Source organism: Lycium ferocissimum, chromosome 10 (genome assembly GCF_029784015.1).
Source record: "Lycium ferocissimum isolate CSIRO_LF1 chromosome 10, AGI_CSIRO_Lferr_CH_V1, whole genome shotgun sequence".
NCBI lineage: Eukaryota > Viridiplantae > Streptophyta > Magnoliopsida > Solanales > Solanaceae > Lycium > Lycium ferocissimum.
In genome coordinates this window covers 60287342-60309543 of record NC_081351.1, presented here as the reverse complement: position 1 = coordinate 60309543, position 22202 = coordinate 60287342, and the positions used below count along the sequence as shown (strand labels likewise).

The 22202-nt window shown below is 36.0% G+C and overlaps 1 protein-coding gene across 3 annotated transcripts; it reads right to left on the bottom strand.

Annotated features, from left to right (window-relative positions):
* Positions 1-12893: 12893 nt before the first annotated feature.
* LOC132034442 (ATP-citrate synthase beta chain protein 2) lies at positions 12894-20327 on the bottom strand. Of its 3 annotated transcripts, none has more exons than XM_059424790.1 (17): positions 20172-20327; positions 18556-18677; positions 18342-18444; positions 16959-17024; positions 16708-16831; positions 16233-16367; positions 15833-15893; positions 15680-15756; positions 15136-15291; positions 14823-14951; positions 14601-14733; positions 14367-14494; positions 14138-14243; positions 13986-14062; positions 13797-13867; positions 13373-13657; positions 12894-13262 (listed from the first exon to the last, which is right to left on the bottom strand). In XM_059424790.1, exons 2-17 carry the CDS (start codon positions 18653-18655, stop codon positions 13187-13189), a joined length of 1827 nt encoding a protein of 608 aa, XP_059280773.1. In that variant the 5' UTR covers positions 18656-18677; positions 20172-20327; the 3' UTR covers positions 12894-13186. The 3 variants fall into 3 exon arrangements, with proteins under 3 accessions (XP_059280773.1, XP_059280775.1, XP_059280774.1); XM_059424792.1 differs by having other exon boundaries at positions 18556-18668; positions 20172-20273; XM_059424791.1 differs by lacking the exon at positions 20172-20327 and adding an exon at positions 19989-20127.
* Between the last annotated feature and the right edge of the window lie 1875 nt (positions 20328-22202).

Genomic DNA, 22202 nt, shown 5'->3' with positions numbered 1-22202 from the left:
TTTGAGATCCAATGAAACCACACCAACATGGGTGTGTTTTTCCAAGAAACTTGATTAAATAAGATGAGCTTACAAACACATTCACTAAATTCATGGATTTGGAACAACATCAACATAGCTAGTGTAATCCCATAGACGAGATTTAAAGAGGATAGAGTGTACGCAGATTTTACCTCTATCTTTATGGGCTAACAGGCTGCTTCTGAGATTTGGAAACTAAATAAAAAACATAAACATGTTGGCGAGACTTCGTCCTAGTCCTTGTTAGCTTGCCGCTTTTTATGAAGGGAAAAGGACACTGTGTGTCCAATGGCCCAAAGTAATGCCACATTTGGCTAATATTTGGGCCTACTACCCCCAGGAGTCCTCTCGGCCCAAAATAATGCCAAAAAGTCTATTCGGCCCAAAAATAACGTCAAGGGTCACTACCAATTTACTTAGATCAGCATAAAGATATATACATATGTTGGAATTATATATACACTTTATATACAAAAATTATATATTTTATATACACAAGCTGGAATTAATCATACATTTATTTTACATAAATTATACGTTAATTATACACATATTATGCAATAATGATATGATATTTTTTTTTTACATATACAATAGTGATATATATTATATATCACAATGATACGGTTTCTATTATACATTTTTTATACGTATGATACACTTTTTTTTCATATACAATAGTGATACATATTATATACACATGATACGGAATTATATATATACTTTCTATACAAAAAATGATACATATTATATACAAACTCGATACAACTTATTTCAATTCTATACATATACAATTGCACCGTGCCGATATACATTATATACACAAATGATATATATTATATACAAAAATGATACATACCTTAGTGATTCATATTTTATACGTTTCTATACATTACGTATAAGTCGATACATATTTTATACACAAATGACACGTATTATATATAAAAATCGCCTCAAACATTTTTGTGTTTGAGTTTTTATTTGAAAATTGTCTTATTTAAGTTTTGACTAATGGATGAGATTAGTTTAGTGAGTATAATTTGGGTTTGGGAAAAATTGGATTAGAGGGTGGGATTATTTATAGCCGACCGGCCATATATGTCCTTTTCCCTTGTATGAATGAACTAGCAATCACGGGCCGAACATGTTATTCACTTTAATTAGCTAGTCTTTAAGGTTTGTATTTTGAAAATAACTATTAAAAACATTCTAATTGTTATTCTATATAGCAACATATACAAAATGTATTTATGTACCATCACTTTAGTTATAATTAGAAAATGGAGTTTAAAAATTAAAAACATATGATGGAATTAAGTGTTTGAGATGGAAATAGTCGGACTTTTTTCTCATTGTCATGACAATGAAAGTTATTCATCGATGTGAAAAAGAAAATTAGCAAGAATATGAGAAAAAATTAATATTTTGATTCTAGTAAAGTATTGACAAAGAAGGAAAACGGGGATAAAAATCACTCCCTCCCTTCACTTTTAATTATCCACGTTGACATATCGGGAGAGAGAAATTTTTCTTTTTCTTATTTTACCCTTCACATTAATTACTCATTTTCAATCATTTTTTAAGGCGATTGAGACTATACACTGATAAATATGGATATTGTGATAAAATATATACTTTATTTATTATTTCTCTACTATATTAGAAACGGGAGCTGGTGTACGAACAGGGACAAACCTGTAAAATTAAAGGTTACTTAGGGGTAAACTTGTGGCGGCGCCTATGCTTTCTTCTCCATTCTAGAATTCAATCAGTTGTTTTGGGGCAAATTTAGCGAGTCCGGAACCAAAATGCCCCCAAAAAAAATATTTTGAACCAAAATACCCCAACAACAAAAAAATGTTTCCAAACTACCTTTAGCGCAGTAATTTACTGCGCTATAGTGTCCCTCCTTTTTTTTTCGGCCCTTTTGGTTAACCCTTCATCCATTAAACTTTTTAACGTACTTTGACCATAGATTAATCATGCTTCGGGACCCCGAAACTTCAATATTTTATATAGAATCCTACTTATTTTTGTGCGATTAATAAGGTAGGATCAATACATCAAGGATACACAAATGTTCGGACGACCGTTTCAGTGGTTGAAAAGTGCTCGAACGCCATTTTCGTTTGAAGGCTCGGTGACATTAGCTTGAAGTTCTTTACGAATACTTAAACTTGTTAATTAATAATTAATCAAAAGTTAGTCAAAATGGCAGCATTCATAAAAAAAAAAAAAAAAAACTTAATTAAATTGCATCATTCATAACCTTGAGTAGATGAAAATACTTAACATACTAATATTCTTCAAAATAACAGCATAATCATAAATTAAACTTAAAACTAAAATCACAACATTCTTAATCATCATCAGAGTACAAGTCCTCAATATCGTCCTCAGAAAAATATTGGCGGTTTCTTAAGACACATCTTTTTTTCGCAGCGCTTAGCTCTACCGGTTGATGATGCTTTGTTCTTCCAACTTTAGCATGTAAAATCTACATCGTCTTGCCAAGCATTCCGTTGTTTTCTTTTCTAATACTTTGCACGGCAAGCTCGCAAGTTTTCGGACCTACTTGAGGCATGGTTAAGAGTACCTTGTTGGGATTGGAGCGTTGAGATTTTCAAGTCACGAACAAGACGTTCGATTCGTAAGCCGATGTGACCATTCTCGCGTAAATGGCAATAATATTCCCGCGGATCCGAATATTTCACACCTTTGTAAATCATCATTAAGCTCTAAAAGAAGGTGGGGATTTAGCTCATCTAGTTTGAAATCACTGGTATCGCTCGAAAAACTGTTATGATTTAAACTCTCATCATCACTGCTATTTGGTTCTTTTTGGAAGGAGTAAAGACCAAGCTGAGTTTTTACTACTCGACATTGAATATGGTGTAATCTAATAACAAAAGAAAGGGCTACTTATATAGTTGCAAACCCCCCAAGTACCCTCGGGGGGGAGGGGGGGAGGGTCTTTATGACCCTACCTACTTACCTTATTGTAAGAAAAATATTAATCTTCATCGGACAGTTTACAGTCCGAATCCCACTTGGATCTAAATCTTGTGCTACCATGTATACTATATTCTACCCTATGGTAACGTATTTGTATCCGATTGTTCTCTTCACGAAAACGATTAAGAGCCAAATTAAACTGCTTTGAGTTCGCGAGGCATTGACATAGCACGTTTTTCGGGCGTTTAAGCCCTGAATCCTAGGAGACGCTAACTTGTGCTCAAAGAAAGGCTGCAGGATCCTAACACGCCAATCCTACTCCTCTCTCATTTTATTATTGTATTCTCGATTGAATCTATCGTTAGGGTTATTTGAGTAATGAAAATCATCATCATCTAGTTCCGTGTCCTACCGATTGCTTCAAATATGTTTTTTTGGAGTGAACGATATAACACGACTAATATCTCTAAATTGGTCAAAAAATGACATAGTAACTCAATTTTGTGTGGAATGTTGTGTGGTTGGTAACAACTATTCGTCAAATTACGTTATATAAAGTTTGATTCGAATCATGACGTTTTTCTCGTTTCGAGATTGAGCGTGACAATATGCAATGTAAGATATAGCGCAGAAAATATGCGTTATGCAAGATAACGCATTAAATTATTGCGTTATACTATCATAACGGGGTATTTTACTGCGTTGTGACAGAATAACGCAGTAATTTACTGCGCTATTCTGCTGGGACCTGACATAACGCAATTATTTCATGCGTTATGCAACACTCCGCACTTAATTTGATTTGACGTAACACTGCAAGACACTGTAATTGCATGCATGCGTTGGTTCTATATTCAAACTTCAAATCCTATAAATACCGAGTTCGTATAAGGCAAAAAAAGCAAAAATTCGAAGTTTCATCTAGTTTTTACATTTTGTATTCCTCCTAAATTATTCAAAATATTGATGTTCCAAGAATTAGAGTTTCTTTATTTGGGACGGACAAATTATATTCGAGAAAAATAATTTGCTCGCTATGATTCTTCCCAAAATACCATGTTAAGTTTCCACTTGACTTAAAATTCTCAAAACTACTACAAGCCTTGTATAATAGACTACAAGTTAAGTAGAAGTGATTTTGATCTAAATATAATTGGAAAATATCCAATGTCATTTACGCCGGAAGGTGTAACTCGTTATGGACAGTGGTACATTCAAGATGATGATTCTTTTGGTGATTCTTTGAAGGTGCCTTATGATTATAGGCAATGATAACTTATCGTCCTTGAAATGTATATAGAAGGTCCCCATTAATCGACTTGAATTCATGGCTAGGGCTCAAGCCGAAATAGACTCGTGAAGCCCGTCTATAATTAGGTCGAAGTCACTCAGCGGAACCTACTTATCAACACAATTACCCCGACATGAGTACTATGAAAGCTTGATTTTTGACTAGCCAAACCTCCGGATATTTAAGTCGACATTTGACGGGCTGTGGTAAATATTCATTTTTTACAATATTATTATTATTATTATTATTATTATTATTATTATTATTATTATTATTATTATTATTATTATTATTATGTGTAGTGGCACTTGAATGCTACTAATAATGTCGATTATATTATTTAGGGGTTATATACCTGATATGGATCATATCGGACGGTCTCCTCAATCGGGATGGATGAATCGTGTTGGAACATCCGCACCTCATCCAACAACTCAAAGCGATGGTCCTTCCTCAAGTTTCGGTGAAGCTTGATTACTATCGGTACGTCTATTTTTTTTAACATCAATAAGTGTTATTTGATGTGTAGTAGTTAAAACACCCTAATTTCTTATGTAGGGAGAATGTGGTGGTTGCACCAAATTATAGGCAAAGGCACAAGCTATGGGTGGTCCGGATTATCCGAATTATATAGTGACATCATCCGGAGATAAGAAATACCTAATGCGGAGGAAAGTGACGATGAGATTCGAGGTTGGAACCAATCCTCAACATCAAATATATTGCAAGACATGATGAACAATCCGAGCGCACGAGGATACCGAATTCACGGCGGCCGTTTGAACGGCAAGAAAGTCGAGCAAAAGTCAATTTCAACAACAAAGAGTCGACCCCGATTCCGGTAGCATTCCGATGAGATCTATCTCGATCATCTTTCGCCGTATGCCTTTGTCTTTACTAGGGATGATGATCATATTCGGCGAAGTTGTGGAAAGATGATCTTTTAAAACAAAAGGCTCATATTGGAAAAAGTGATGATTTTCACTCGAAAAAAATTGTTGCAAAATTATTGTCGTTAAGATTTATTGCATCTGGGGGATAGGGAGTTTAAACGACGATTCCACACGAAAACTTTGGCGATTGGTGCAAGCGAAAATATCAAGGTTGCGAATGGATGCTCCGTGGCAAGGAAACTGCTGAAAAGATGTGGACTATTTCAAAGTTCTACACAAAGCACACTTGTGATATGGGTGACCTCCCAGATAATCATTGCAATCTAGATACTAATTTGATTGCGCGTGTATTAGTTGGCGACATTAGAGAAAACCCAAGGTATCCGCTTCGCCTAAGTTTATTTTATTTTTGGTGTTAATATAATGCTCTCGTTGTATATATGTCGATATTTCAACTTTTTCGTGTTCCCTATTAAAGATTGACAGAGTCGCGTCCATGAAAAGCATATAGCAAAACTATTAGAGGAGGAAGGCGTATCTTGGGCGTAGGCGTACAATGAGATAGTCTTCGCAATTGGGAGGGGCTCTTTCAAGATCGTCCGCCGAGATACATGGCGGCTCTACAACACTTCAATCATGTACTTGTTGTTGAAATGGAAGCTCGGAAGCCTGGCGTGCCGGCAATATTTTTGATTTTGTGTTTTGGGCCTTCAAACCATTCATTGATGGTTTTGCTCATTGTCACTATCAATATCAATAGATGGAACACATGTGTACGGGAAGTATGACATAAAGTCAGCTTTTGGAATGGATGCAAATGGAGCTATATTCCCTCTAGCTTTGCAATTGCGGCAATGAGAGCATTAGTACGTGGGGTATGTTTTGGACTACTTAAGGCAACACGTTATTGATTATGGGAATTATTATTACGGACATTATTATTGCACAATATGTTCAATTTTATTATTATGCCTATTATTATTAAGGCATTTGAAGGCATATCGAATTGCAATTGGATGTAGTAACAGCATGAGAATGCTAGTTTAACGATGTCGATGGACATTATTAGGCGGCGTTAGGAAGCCTTCCCGATATGAATGCAATTGATAAAGACAAATAGACATTACAATGGGGATGAAGGTATGCGATGGGGTATGGAACATCCGGCTACGAGTCATTCAACACTTGTTGTTCAAACTCACGGACTCCTTCCGTAATGGTGAGAATGACATTTAAGCGAGGTTGTGGAGCGGTTCGTGATTAGATCAAAAGAGGCCAAAGCATTTTTTTTAACGGATGCCAAAGGTTACCGTTCGAGTACCACAAATATAAGGCTCGTAAAACATGGACCGATGGAGTACAATTTGCTTATGTAGCGCATATTTGAACTCACAACAAGTGTGCACCAAGATAAAGCGAGGTAACGTCCACACAATTTGTGAGATTCCAAGAACATGCACATGCGGCAAGTGGCAATCATATACATGCCATGTTCTCATGCCTTCAAGTGTTTTATCGCATCGAAAGAACGTCTCCCCGTACGGCCGAGGAATACACAATTGAAAATTATGCAAGAACGTATCTTTGGAAGGTTCTACCCACTGGTAGGAGAGTTATTGGCCACCGGATCCATTTTCAATGGTTGCAAATAAAGCATTTATCCGTAAATTCAGAAAGAATGCATACTCGCGTATTCATAATTGTTATATCCCTCATTTTTGTACGTCGGGACATTTCGAGTTAATTGTGGAAACCATTAGGGGCAAGATCAAAGTGCGGGACACGAAGTTGAGATTTTAACCATGATTTATTTCAAGGCACGGAGTTGCCCATGATTTCATTAGCATGAGATATTATGGAATTTGGGATTAAAAAGTGGGTTATGGAAAGTTAGACATCTCATAAGAAATTTGGGGGCCAAAAGGTAATTTTTTGGAAGTTGTAATTTCATGAAAAATTATGCCATGTGGTCGGCCACATGAGTGTGGGCCATGGCCACATGGAAGTTTAATATATGTAGTATGGATGATTTAATTCATCACATTTCTCATCATTTTCATCTCTAGAAATTTCAAGAAAGGATGGGAGAAAACAAAGGGCAAGCATATTCGGCCAAGCTAACCGAGGGAGAGACCAAGAACAAGTGAAGGAAAAAAAATAATTTTCTCTAGCAATTCTACTCCTTAGAAGGTGCATAACAACGTGGTGGAGTCGCTGGAGTGGTTAGAACAAGCGTTGGTTTAGGCGCAACTTATAGTCAACTTGAAGAATCGATGGAAGAGGTATGACCCAATCTCATTTTTCATATGTTATGAGTGATTTGTGTATATTGTGAAGTATGAAAATGAATGAAATTCATGAAAGTGTGGAGGTCAAGGTATAGTGTGTGTGTGTGTGGGTGTGTGGCCGTGTGATACTATGTGTAGATGGGTGATTAATTAATTGAATTCAACATATTTATGTGTTGTTGTAATGTGTAGAAAATGAAGGAAAACTCATAGAATGATGTATGTTGAGGAGTGGCCGAATAGGGGATGTTTGGTATGCAAGAAATGAACTAATGTCATTTAGTATTTTGGTTGTCGTCGTTATGAATTCTATGACGTAAAACGAAGGTTAATAATCCAAGTTGAAGTTAGAAACCGTAAGTTTGATTTGAAGCTTAATGTGATCTTAATGTAGTTTCTTGAAATTGTGAGAATAATGTTTATTAAAGTGTGGTTTGGTGGTGTAGTTTATGAATTTGGAAGGTGGAACGTGTTCACGTTGTGTTGTCGGTTGGAGAAGTTTTGGGTAAGAGTGATGCTTTTGTTGGAGAGTTGGAATTGTTGAGCGAGTTGCTTAAAGTATTCTTGAATGTTGTTTAGATGGGTTTTGAATATATGAACTTGAATTGAAAATAATTGGCATGTTGTCGAAATATGTGAGAAGAATTTTAAAATATAATCGTTTAATGATTGTCAATGTTATTAAAATAGTTGTTGGTGTTGTTGTTAAAGAACTTAAGGCCGAGTGGAAATCTCGTGGTTGTCAGATACATGGTGGAGAGGTGCCGCCCAATTTTCTCGTAGAATTAAGAAATAGTTTGGGATGGAATTTCCAAACACTTAGAGTGGCTAATGGTTGATATTTATCGACGTCGTGTAGACTTTGGAGAGCCGAGGCTCGAGTTTGGATTAGCTAAGGAGCGCCAAGGTATGTAAGGCTTTCTTTCTTTCTTTGGCATGTCTTAGACGTAAGGTGAATATCATACGAACCTCTGGGAACTCCACTCTTAAGATCCGAGCTTATACGCGTTTCTTCTTCGCTTCTTAAAGTTAATTCTCCTAATGTAGACAATCCAAAGTTCTTATGTTTTGATATGAATGAGTTTTAAATGTTCTAAAAAGAATTGTGTCCTTAAAGGGGTTTCGTAACTACGAACTCCCGTAACTTTCGTAGACGAGCTCGGATCGCCCCGAAACCTTCATAGGTGACTCCATAAGGCATAATATCCCCCAACTTTCATAGAAGTGGCTCGGGCGGGGCGGATGCCCGTCCGTGGGCCCACGATACTTTCCTATGCTTAGACTTAACGATTTTTCCGAAAAAGACTTAATGTAATTATCGTTTGAATCCCCCGAGTATGATTACCTACTTATGTAACGGGTTTGAAATGAGAATTGCTATGTATATAATTCCGATATGAAGTTATGATCCTTAAGGTTCGGTTTCATGTGTTAAGTGGCATTATTTGTAAGAAACGCGTCCGGACTATTGTATTAATTTGTAAGTAATGAATTGCTTTGATTAATTTATTAAGTTTTTGTAAATGTTTGCATTGCATATGGTTATAGATATTTTGAATTGCCTATAGATCCTACGATTCGCTCGTGCACACTATTATTACTTTTTCGCCGAGTCCTGTGTCGGTTAGGTTATCGCGCGCACAATCCATTAATGAGCTTCCGAAGTATGATGAGCGCCTAATATGATATGATATGATACGAAGTATGATGAGTTCCGAAATATGATATGATTCATCGATTTATGATGTGTGACGGAGATACGGGAGGAGATCCGAAAACTTCGTAAAAGTATGATGAGTTGGCGCCCGCGTGCGACCGAGGGCGACCACGTTCCGTCCGCCGGTCCTATTATGGACCGCACGGGGTATATGACCCGATCCGATGACATGATGATTTGATAATGCGATGATCCGATAATATAAGGAACGTGTTTCGATGATACGGTAATATGATGCGGTTCCGTTTAATCATGATATGATAATACGATGATTCGTTTATCGTGACGATACGATATATACATGTATTCCGAAATATGATCCGTCGGGTTTCGAGTTTGGTGGGGCAAACCCAACGGGGCAAACCTAGTGGCGAGGCACATTCCGCACCGGTTTAGGCAAATCCCACATTGGTTTAAACGAATCCCACATTGATTTAGGCGAATCCCACATCGGTTAACGTCGCTACTATGATATGTTCTATTTTATATACATACGAGATAGAAATGTTCTTCAAGAGAAAGCTAAGTATTTTGAGCATTCCGATTATTATATCCGTCTTCCGTACTCCATGCACTATTTGTATTACGTATGCACGTATTCCATTCGACTATCATGTTCATTTTCCGTACTCCTATTTCGGTTGGCGCATGATCTCGTTTCCTCGTATTCCATGCTTTTACATACTCGCACATATTCCGTCACCGACCCCTTTTCTTCGGGAGTCGCGTTTCATGCCGCGCGGTACGGGAACGCGTTTCGGTGATCCGTCGCTTAGGTATCGTTCCGTCGTTTGGAGTGAATCGATACAGCCGACTTTTGAAATTCGTTTTGTATATATGCTTGTTCACGGGGCACGGCGGGGCCCGTCCCGTCATATGGTTCTATTATGACTCTGTGAGGTCCGTAGACATGTACGTGTAGGTCGTGGGCAGCTCGTATAGTTGTTTTTGTATGGTTTGTGCTCTTATGCATTTTCCGTAAATTTAAAGACTACATCCGTTATGTATATTTGTATATGTATATGTATATATATGTCGGCTTTGGGGCGAGACTTACCTTCGCCTATGCTTCATGCTTTTAGTAGGACGATTATGGTTGATGGGTACGCACGAAAGTGCCCGGCTCGGCACTAGTCACGGCTCACGGGGTCGAATAAGTTTTAATCGTGACAATAATGAAACGGATGTTCCACCGAGGAGACACACTCGAAAATGCTCATTTTGCAATTATGTTGGTCATGATAAGCACAAGTGTCCTTACGGTACGGTGGTCAAACTACATTCGCGGTGGAAGTCTCAGAGTGGAGGAAACTTTCGTGGTGGAATCTCTAGCGGTGGTGGCACATCTCGGTGGTGGTGGCGGAAGATCAACTCAAGGTGGCATTAATTGATGAATGTTTGTTAAGTTTTTTTTTCTTACTTTGATGATTGTATTTTAAAAAGTTTGGGTTTCTTATTAATGAACAAGTTTAAGTATTTTCATCTACTCAAGGTTATGAATGATGTAATTTAATTAAGTTTTTTTTTTTTTTTTTGTATGAATGGTGCCATTTTGACTAACTTTTGATTAATTATTAATGAACAAGTTTAAGTGTTCGTAAAGAACTTCAAGCTAATGTCACCAAGCCTTCAAACGAAAATGGCGTTCGAGCACTTTTCAATCACTAAAACGGCCATCCGAACTTTTGTGTATCCTTGATGTATTGATCCTACCTTATTAATCGCACAAAAATAAGTAGGGTTCTATATAAAATATTGAAGTTTCGGGGGTCCCGAAGCATGATTAATCTATGATCAAACACGTTAAAAAGTGTAATTATAAGGGTTAACCAAAAGGGCCAAAAAAAAAAGTGGGACAACTATAGCGCAAAGAATTATTGCGCTATAGCAAGTTAATCGGAGTTGTCCTCGTTATCGCTTTAGCCCATTAAAATTATCTTGCGCTAAAGGTCGTTTGGTAAAAAAAAACATTTTTTTTTGTTGGGGTATTTTGGTTCAAAATGTTTATTTTTTTTGGGCATTTTGATTCCGGACTCGCATGGGATCACTGCTGGTGGTCTTGTCAATGTCGATGGCAACATTGGACTTTGGAATCCTAAGTCTCTTCTTCTCCATATGTGTGACTTCAGATATTTATTATTTCTTAAAAAACGTCAAAAGTCAAAAGTGGACAAGTAAAAATGCACAGAGGAAATAAATATGTGTAGGAGAATTAAAATTGAAGTGCATATATGTATATATGAGAAGAGAATAAATACTCAGCATTATGATATATGTCCAAGTGGGATAAAAAATAGTTGATTAAAGTATACAATGTGTATAACTTTTGGTACAAATTTGCATTGCTATAGTTCATCCTCTCTTCGCGTTTAAAGTATTGACAAAGAAGGAAAATAGGGATAAAAGTCACTCCCTCCGTTCATTTTTACTTGTCCATGTTAACATATCAAGAGAAAAAAAATTTATTCATATTATTAATTTTACCCTTCATATTAATTACTCATTTTCAAACCATTTTTCAAGGCTATTGAGACTTAACATCAATAAATATGGATATTATGATAAAATATATACTTCATGTATTAATTGGCCACATCACTAAACTATTTTTTATCCCACATGGACATATGTCATAGTACTGAATATTTATTCTCTTCTCATGTATACACGTATGCACTTTAATTTTAATTCTCTGACACATATTTATTTCCTCCATGTACTTTTACTTGTTCACTTTTGACTTTTCACGTTCTTTAAGAATTAATAAATGAAGTACTCCCTCCGTCCCATTACTTGGCCACATTACTAAAAATATATGTCCAAATTACTTGTTCATTTACAGAACCAAGATAAAATTAATTAAAATTTTCCCATCTTACCCTCTCCGTCCCATATTACTTGGCCACATTACTAAAAATATATGTCCAAATTACTTGTTCGTTTACAAAATCAAGATAAAATTAATTAGTAATAAATGTTCTTGAAAATAATCAATTTTGATCAGAATGTATTTATTTGAGAGAAATAGGGGTAAGATAATAAAATATATCTTTTATTTACGTATTTCTAAAGCAGATCCAAAAGGAAAAAAAGCCGACATTAAGTAATACTGACTTATTTAAAGAGTACTTTATTTATTAATTCTTAAAGAACTTAAAAATTCAAAAGTGAACAAGTAAAAATGCACGGAGAAAATAAATATGTCGGAGAATTAAAATTGAAGTGCATATGTATATACATGAGAAGAGAATAAAATATTTAGTACTATGACATATATTCACATAGGATAAAAAAAATAGTTGATTAAATTGTATAATTTAGAGAAGCAAAGGTACAAAAAGAGAAAGCAGCTCGGTCCATTTGGGAAAAGAAGAGTACGCGTGGCTTGCTAAAACAGTGGCGTTACACGTGTTCACAGTAGAAAGCAAAGAAATTCATTAAAAAGGCCTAATTTTTAAGTAGAGTTGAGATAACTTTTTGTACAATGTGATCTTGCTGTGTTCCCAACCCCACTCTCATTTCTACATAGTAGAAAATTTAAGTTTTATACTACTAATTATAAAATATGTATATGCTCAGAGTAATATAACATGTTCTAGCATGTTACTGTCCAAAATCTATTCAAAACCTGATCAGCCAGTCTATGGTTGCCAGACTGTGAAGCCTTTTCATGTAACTACTAAATTTTCTTTTTATGCAAACAGTGCATAGACACGGAATGAAGAATCTCCTTGTAAAGACATTTGAAATCAGGTGAACAAAGGTACAACAATAGAATGTTTTATTTCTTTATGACATGAAAAGAGGGGGGAAAAACACTTGCGCCGTGGAGCTAAAAACTGATCATAAATGATAATTGCCTCGTAGGGATCTCGCTAAGAAGTTACAAAATGAAATGCTCATTGGAGCCCTTCGGAGTAGTAGAAACACTAGTCTAACAAATGAACCACTCACACTCGACAAATGGCTAACCAAATAGTTTGAATGAGAACTGTAGATTTGGAGCAGGCAACTTTTCTCTTCACTTGGTGTAGAGGACATCTTCCCATGGGTGACGGTACAGAGGCTGCTTCAATCTCTTCTGGTCAAATGTGTGCCTGACATTTCATAAGGTACAGGTCAATCATTAAGGAAGTCGAATCAAGCTATCATAAACAAGAATGTGAGAGTGAATCTAAAATGGTGTTTTAAGCATCATGCAACTCACCCTATAAGCCCAATTGAACGAGCCAGCACAAAAAGTCCATTGAGGTAACCAATACCCACTATTTCATCAATTTCTGGCTTGGTGAACATTCCACTGCCCGCAAGGAGATCCAAGAAGAGGGATCCAATGGCACCATCGACGTTGAGGACTAGGTTGTTTGCCTTTGAGAGTGTGTAAGTTTCAACCTCAACAGCATATTCCATGTACTTAACAGATGGGAAATTTTCTCTAGCATAACGCTGCAGTAGTTCCACTCTCTTATCTCTGTTGTCACCTCTCTTAATCCTGTCACACAAGAAGTAGATGCGGTACGTCAAATATAGTCTACAAGCATGATAACCATACAAGTTCAAAAGTTTTTCAAGTACATCTTTTGCTTCCATATCTTAAGGAGATATAATCAAGCAGCTACAAGATATAATACCTGTGGCCAATTCCTGGCACTCGAATTCCCTTCTTCTTCATACTTTCCACGAACTCATATGGAGAAAGACCCTGCAAATACAAAGCATTTGAAAATATCTATTCATCTGGCGGGCACAAAAGAGACCAGCGGAAACTGCTTCTAGCCTCATGAGTGGCTTAGGGAATGCTCATAAATCATAAGCCTCACCTTGTCATAAGCATCCTTGAAGTACCGGGCAGCATCGTCAATAGCACCACCAAATCGTGGACCAATAGTCAGCAATCCTATTAAGAGCCACATTAGTCCAGTTCTGATTGAAAAATAAACGCATATCTAGAAACCTGCAAATTGTAACATACCAGAAACAAGGCAGGAAACCAGATCTTTTCCAGCCCTGGCAGTTACAATAGAATTGTGTGCACCAGAAACACAAGGACCATGATCAGCACACAACATGACACATATCTGCCAAGAAATCAACCAGGGCAAATCATATTAAGGTTTAGAAACTGGCAGAAACTGATGGTTAAAAATAAGAGTTTATAACCTATTGAAATAGTGATAGAATTGCAACCATAAGAACCTTACCTCAATAAAACGTGTGCAATAACGTGGTAGGCTACGTTTGAACCACAAGAGGGATATTACATCACCAACACCAAGTCCCTGCTCCACAATGGATGACATGGGTACGCCAGCATAGCAAGGCTCTTCACCTGTGAATAGAAGTTGTAGACACAATCAGCCTCATTTCCGACACTTAATTAGCCACCAGAAAAAAACAATTAATCATTAATATAGAATACACAAATCCAACTATACCTCTATCATCAGATATTGTGGAAATAATATGAGTTGGGGCCCGAACTTTCCCACTCTTGATTGCCGTGCTAAGATCCTCAGGTATTTGAGGAGGTGTAATTTCCTTTACAGGAGTAGTCTTTCCTGCTTCAACCTACCAAAACAAATATGCAGTGCTGTCAGAACTAATAGCAGAGTAGAAGGCATAAACAATCGTTATCTGCTGAATATCATGAGACTCACTAGCTTTTCAAAAGTTTCTTTGATTGCTCCTTCAAAAGCTTCATATGAGGTTGGAACTACAGCTCCAGCGTCCCTGAGTGCTTGATTCTTTGCTTGTGCAGACTCCATTTCACCACCACTCTTTGCACCCTATTTGACAAGGACCTATGCAAAGTTAGACTTCATGTGCAAAGACTATCCTGTCAAGCCTCTTATAAAAAGAAGGAAAGAGAAGAGGCAAAAAGCTCTTGCATCAAAACATCTCTCGGCCTTTGCGAGGGATAATTAGCAACATGTTTCTAGGAATGTGGAAATAAAGGGAAATAGAGCTCACCGCATGACCAAATTGCACTTCTGACTTGAAGAGCGTAGCGCAAGTTCCACTAACCCAGGCAACAACAGGCTTGTTGATTTTTCCCTGCTTCAAGGCTTCAACCAAGGAATATTCATCTCGTCCACCAAGTTCCCCAAGAACAACCACCATTTTAACCTAAGTATATCAAAACCACAATTAAAAAAGAAAGTGAAGAACTAGTAATTGAAAAAATGGTAAGAGAAGCACGAAATACATCAAGACATCAAAACATCAGTTGTTTATGCACCATTGAGCTTCTACTTATATCAATCCAGTGGAATTAAACTGACCTTAAATCTAAATACTAATGGCGAACATTAGGGAGAAAGGCAACAAAGTCACAGTGTGTGCGTGTGTGTGGAAAGGGATAAACTTTGCTACTTGGTTAGAATGTTAGCTTTATGATCACAAAGCTAAAAGTAGCTCTACAAACAATCAGGATTTGTTAAAGCAACAACACCGAGGGCCTGAGGATGAACTTGGTGATATTACAGGGAGAATGTAGCCTATACGAGTGAATTACCTGTGGGATATTGTTGAAGCGCAAAACATGATCAGAAAGGGTAGAGCCAGGGAAAACATCTCCCCCGATTGCAATTCCTGCATACACCATTTTTCAATTAAAACAACATAAACTTGCTCCAATAAGATGGATTCAGAATTTAGAATATCCAACCTTCATAAATTCCATCGGTCACACGAGCAATTGTGTTGTATAATTCATTAGACATACCGCCCTGTACATCAAGAGAAAAGTTATTATTCTCGAAACCGGAAAATGTTATTTCCAAAACTATTAAGCTTCGTATATTAGAGTGAGGTCATGGTTTCATGCATTAAAGTTTGGTAAAAGGGATGCTTGAATGGTTTCATACATTAAAGTTATGTAAAGATATGTTTCTGAAAGTAGTTGAGAATAGATAGAAAGTATCTCACAAGTATTTTCTTATCTTAATTGCACTCTAGGAGATAGTAAAGTAGAGAGTAGGAGGGGGCAAAATGCTGCAGGTGTAATTGATTAGAGATTTCTCTAATATCTATACAACAAGATGAAAGAGGCTCTAAAAATCACTCACAGATTTTGAGACAAAACCCACAGATCCAGGTCGGTAAAGTTTGCACTGAATAATGTTATCAATTGTTCCAGCAGTATCACCAATCTTAAAAGCACCAGCTTGAACTCCTCCAACAGTAGCTGGACCAATAACCACCTGAGAAAGATCACCATATTAATGCCATAAAATTTGGAAATTAACAAAGGAAGAAAAGTAGAGTGAGGGAAGTTATTGGACCCCCTAAATGCTCCACCTGATGATCTATTTAAGAGCTCATTCTACCATTTTTCTATGATCTCTTTAAGAAAGGAGGAATTCATTGCTTCCAGGGCAAGGCAACTATGAAATGCGAGACAAATAATTGATAATTTCTTCATTGCATTATCCATAAGAATATCCTATACTTGATTATACATCATCATTTATAACCCCCCAGCCCCGTCAAAACAATAATGTACGCAAAGGCAGAAACCTGATTGATATGACATAATATTACCTTATTGTTTGCCTTTGCATAAGCAATCAGCTGCTTAGCGTCCGACTCAGGAACACCTTCAGCTATAATAGCTGCAACTTTGATGGTTGGCTGTTTAAGAGCCAACATGGAGGAAGCAGCAGCACTGCAAATGAATAAGACAGTAAAGATCAGAGACACAAGAGCAAATCTTTTGCAGCTTCAGATTTTCTCTTCTAGAAAAAAAGCAATTTAAGGCAGACAGCACAAAAAGAACAGTGGTTAGTACCAACCTTCTGAAAGACGCAAAGTTTATGAAAACATCAGCCGTGGGATGTGCAGCACAGGCGGCTTCAATGCTGAAGAATGAGTATAATGTAGAATATAATCAGTGAAAGTGATAAGACACCATGCTCACCAAATAGAAACCAGTAGTACAAATGTATGTAAAGACAACATAGTTCAAATATATCTGCCAGAAATATGACATATCTTGTGGTTGTAGAAAATTTCAGAATTAAGGCATTCTTTTACTAACTCAAGTAATTCAAGCTGAGAAACTGCGACAACACATTTTTCTGTATCTCTTACTAACTGAAGTAATTCAAACTGAGAAAACTTAACAACAAATTTGTTTGCGTGTCTGCCTACATTGCACCTCATTCGAAGTGACTCAATTATGATCAACAACAACAACAAGAAGCCCAGTATAATCCCACCATGTGGGGTCTGGGGAGGGTAGAGTGTACGCAGACCTAAGGGGAGGGTAGAGTGTACGCAGACCTAACCCCCACCTTGAAAGGTAGGGCGGCCATTTCCGAAAGACCCTCGGCTCAAGAGAGGAAAACAAGACAAAAGGTAAGATAGGGCCAAGCATACCGAAAACAATATGAAAACAAGGAATAACAAAAGCGAGAAAGTCATGGTAGAACAGTTCGGAAAGAAAGGAGCATTAACTACTATAGATAAATAAGATAATCAAAGTACAACGGCCCAACAATTATAAAAGCAATCAAATGCAAAGTAAATCAAATGGCAATAAACGAATGAGCAAAACTACAACTACTATGGTGAAAGGATAAGCCACCTAGCCTTCTAGCCTAATCCGAGTCCTCCACAACCTCCTATCTAAGGTCATGTCCCTCGGTGAGCTCGAACCGTGCCATATCCCGTCTAATCACCTCTCCAATACTTCTTCGCCTCCCTTTACCTCTCCGAAACCGTCCATAGCCAACCTCTCACACCTCCGCACCTGCGGCAAAGATCTCGTGTCTCTCCTCTTCACATGCCCAAACCATCTCAGCCTCGCTTCCCGCATCTTGTCCTCCACTGATGCCACTCCCACCTTGTCCCGGATATCTTCATTCCTAATTCTATCCCTCCTAGTGTGCCCACAAATCCACCGCAGCATTCGCATTTCCGCGATTTTCATCTTCTAAACGTAAGTTAAATATTTGGCACATGATATCATTAAAAAAAAAAGGCTAAAATTGGAAAACCCGAGCTAAATATATTTAAGCCACACCAAAGAGAAATAGCATACTGGAAGGGACCAACAAGAAAGAAGACCACATTGAGAAAGACTACGAAAGAATGCCCTTTAGAGATCCAAATAAAAAAGCTCAAAATAAATTGGGAATAGGATCAATGATTGAAAAACAAAAAGAAGGACGTACTTTGAGTGTACTGGGATTGCAATTTCCTCCTGACCAAAGAAAAGTTTCTGGAATCCCTCAGAACCAGGATTAATAATTCCAGCAACAGATGGTGTTTCCCTCCCTGAAATTTTGAAAAATACGAAATTAGCATTAACCAACACGTTGAATATTACAAGATTATTGTTTGCATAGTTGCGGTAAATCAATTGAGAACCAGAAGCATAGTACGAACCACAAAGGAAATCAAAGTCAAGCATGCGCTGAATAGGAAGTTGCTTGTAGTTGTAGAACAAAGCTTGTGTAGTTTTGGAAAAAAGTTGTCCAGTAGTCATTTTGCCAAGTCAACTGAGATCTCTGCGAAGTTACAACGTCAGCACAAACAAAAACCATCCATGAACAGATAAATTTCTTGCATATGACAGGCAGCCATTAAATTTTGAGACAGAAGACCAAAACAATACATCAATATATAACTATTGAGCTGACAGTGAAACATTTCATCATATAGTCATTCGAGTGGCAATGTGTATCCAAGTAGTGATACATAAAAGGTATGTGAATTAGTTAGCGAAAACAAAATGGTATATGAAGTATATTATTCAAGCAGCCCCTTTCCCCTATCCACCTGAAATCAACATTCCTAAACAAATAAGATCACAAACGAACAAAAATACGAATAATTCGTTAGTCCAAGGGCCTGTCTTTGGACATGCAACTTGCATCTCTCATAAACATGAAAATCTCACAACTTGTGAAAACTATCAAAACTTCCAATGAGCAAACCATATTTCATAAAAAAGGTATCTGAATATCCTAAGGTGCCTAATTAATAACTCATATTTACATGCTCCTTTTATAAATAAATGTTTGCGATTACATGATATTACAAACTCTCAAATACACATAGTTTTACAAAGATCCACTGGTCCAATAATCAACAATAGTAGTAACTAGCTATTCTTTAATATAATCCTCTCACATTATACGGACAATCTCTTCCCGTCGAACATGGGTCTTTTTTAGCATAATTTAAAAGTATGGTTCTTTTTTTGTAAAATATGAACTTAAGGGTCAAGTTTTAAATTTAAAAAAAAAAAAATTGAAATCATAAATTTGGAATTGAAATCCTACTTTTTGTAGAATTTGGGATTTGAAATTGAAGTTGAAGGTTTGTTCAAATGTAATAAACAATCGCTGATTTTGAATCAAAACTTCAAATTTGAGCTCCAAATTGCATGGCCAAACACCTACTAGACAAGTTTCTGAAAATCTTCCTTCCAAAAGAGAACAAACACAAATGAAGCTAAATCCTCCTGAATTCAACCAAACATAAAGACTACACTAAAGTGTAAAATACTAGCAAAAGAAACTACTTCTACAAATAATACTAAATGAATGAGGAAAGAAATGACAACAAACAAACAATGAGAAGGTGAATGCAAAATGAAAATCAACTATACCTCTAAAATTAGTTGGGGTAGGAATATATGGATCCAAATTACACTCCCAGTATATAAAAAGAATAATCAGATCTTTAATCCGTAAACAAAATCAAAAGAGAAAAGACTTTTAGTAACAACTATTAATGGCGGTTAAAAACAGATCCAATATTTAAAAGAGTCACTGAACAACAAATAAAAGCATAACCATATACATATATACAACCTCGGAAACATCGAAAACAAGAGCAAGATTCGACAATTGAAGAACTTTTCACACTAAAAGACACAAACCCGAATGAAGAATTCAACACCAAACTTGAAAAAAAAAAAAAAAACATGTAGATCCGAACCTCCAAAAATAAATATATAAGGAAATAAAAAGAGAGCGTGGTTGATAAAAATGTACCTAAGATGAAGAAATGGGAAGTCCCCTCGTAAAATCAGACACGAGGTGAGTGAATATTGTTAGCTAGTTGGAGAATGTTAGATGAATATATAGGACAAAGTATTTATAGCATAGGGATGGAACGTAGGTGTAGTAGTAATAATAGTAGCTAACCAAGAAAGACTGAGAAATTATGACCTGGCATCAGTTTTTTTTTTTCTTTTCAGTATGGCATCAGTTAGTTAGTTCACGGATCATTCAATTTTCTTCTCTTTTTTTCTTTTCTTTTCTTTCTTTGATGATTTGAGGAAAAAGAAATACTGTAGGTGGTGTTGTTGAAATTTACCAAAGTCTTCCACTGAAATATACAAAATCAGGAAAGGCAATCAATTAGTTATTCGTCAAATATTCAATGACCAGGGGAGTCCGCTTTAAAATCGTCTGCCCTGCACTCACCCCCGAATATATGTTTCAACAGAAATCACACAAGTAGATTAAACCTTCAGAAAATACCCGCCGTAACCCAAACAGATAAAGTATATTACATAGTCCGTGATTGGAGACTTACCCATTCAGTGACTTTGGCACTGGACGTTCCCAAAATGGAGACTATGGGGTAATTCAATATAGTAGACGTCTGTTGGCATTCCAATTCACTTGCGTAAAGAGAATGTACATATGATTTGTGGTCTCTTTTCCGAACCTTCAGAATCTGCTTAGTTTTAGCATAATTTATGTTAAAATAATTTTTTGAAAACATATTTCTAAAAAAGTATAATTTATGTTTAGCCAATTAATTCAAAAAAAAATCTTCCTTGTACTTAATGAATAGTTTCTGTGTGTCCAATTAATTTGAAAAAAAAAATTGTTTTTCAGTATTTGATAAGAAAATTGTGTTTAGTCGAGTGTCAAATTACGAAACAAGACAATAATATTATTAAGCATATAAATAATTTTAAATATTTATTATAAAATTGTAATTAATGTTTTTATTTAATTAAAAGTAAAACAAATATATTAAAAAAATTTAGTCAAATATATAGCTAAACTAGAGCAATAATATTGGATATATTACTTATTTTTAACATGATGACTTAAATGTATTATAATACATGATTTAATATAAATGAAAAATCCACTTAAGGAGAAAGGAGAAGGGGCGGTAGAAACAAAAAAAAAGGAAGGGGGAGAAGAACATTGTATTTTTTATTTTTTTTTAGGGACAGATGAATTAAATTAATCGGAGATAATTCGGTAAGCATAATTTATCTAGTAATAGTACTTTTGTCTTGAAAAGAAATTAATTTTCAGCTTCTACTTAAATTCGTAATATCTTCACTATAAGATAAAAATTAGTGTTATTGCTGCCTAAAAATAATTTATTTGGCACAACACCTCAAATCTAAAATTAAATTCTTTTAGGAAAAAAGAAGAAGATAATTTAGCTTTTAAAAGATTTGATAAAGAAAAATACTATTAACTCAAATAGTGATAATTGTCCAAAATAATACTATAAGGGGTCGTTTGGTAGAAGGTATAAGTTGGGATATCTCAGCACTAATTTTTGTATCATGTTTGGTAGAAGGTATAAATTTATCCTGAGATAAATTTATACGCTGTAACCAAACACGATACAAAAATTAACGTAAGATATCCTGCCTATACCTTCTTATCCCATTTTATCTTGGGATTATTTTATACCATCTTTTAGATGGTATAAAATAATCCCAATAGATGGGATAAATTAGTCCCGGGATTATAATCCCGAGATAATTTCGACTATCTACCAAACGACCCCTAAAAGACAAGACTTAACTATTGTAGGATTCTCAATACCTTCTCATCCCCTCGCTTTTCGATGAGTTTAGAGTAACATAACATGAATAATTAAATATAAGACAGCACAACCATCAAGAATGATTCTGACTTTATTAAGTATTCCCTCGGTCCCAATTTATGTCGCATGATTTGAATTTCGAGAATCAAATTTTTTAATTTTAATAGTGAATTCGAACATAGAGAATCTTTAAATTGCTTAAAATAAAATTATAT

Bases quoted from the DNA above. Each gene is read 5' to 3' on its own strand.
- LOC132034442 (XM_059424790.1), bottom strand. From the start codon at position 18,655: ATGACTACTGGACAACTTTTTTCCAAAACTACACAAGCTTTGTTCTAC. The intron at 18,445-18,555 runs GTTCGTACTATG...TCAAAATTTCAG, and splicing joins TGACTTTGATTTCCTTTGTG to GGAGGGAAACACCATCTGTT. The intron at 15,894-16,232 runs GTGAGTGATTTT...CTTGATGTACAG, and splicing joins TGGGTTTTGTCTCAAAATCT to GGCGGTATGTCTAATGAATT.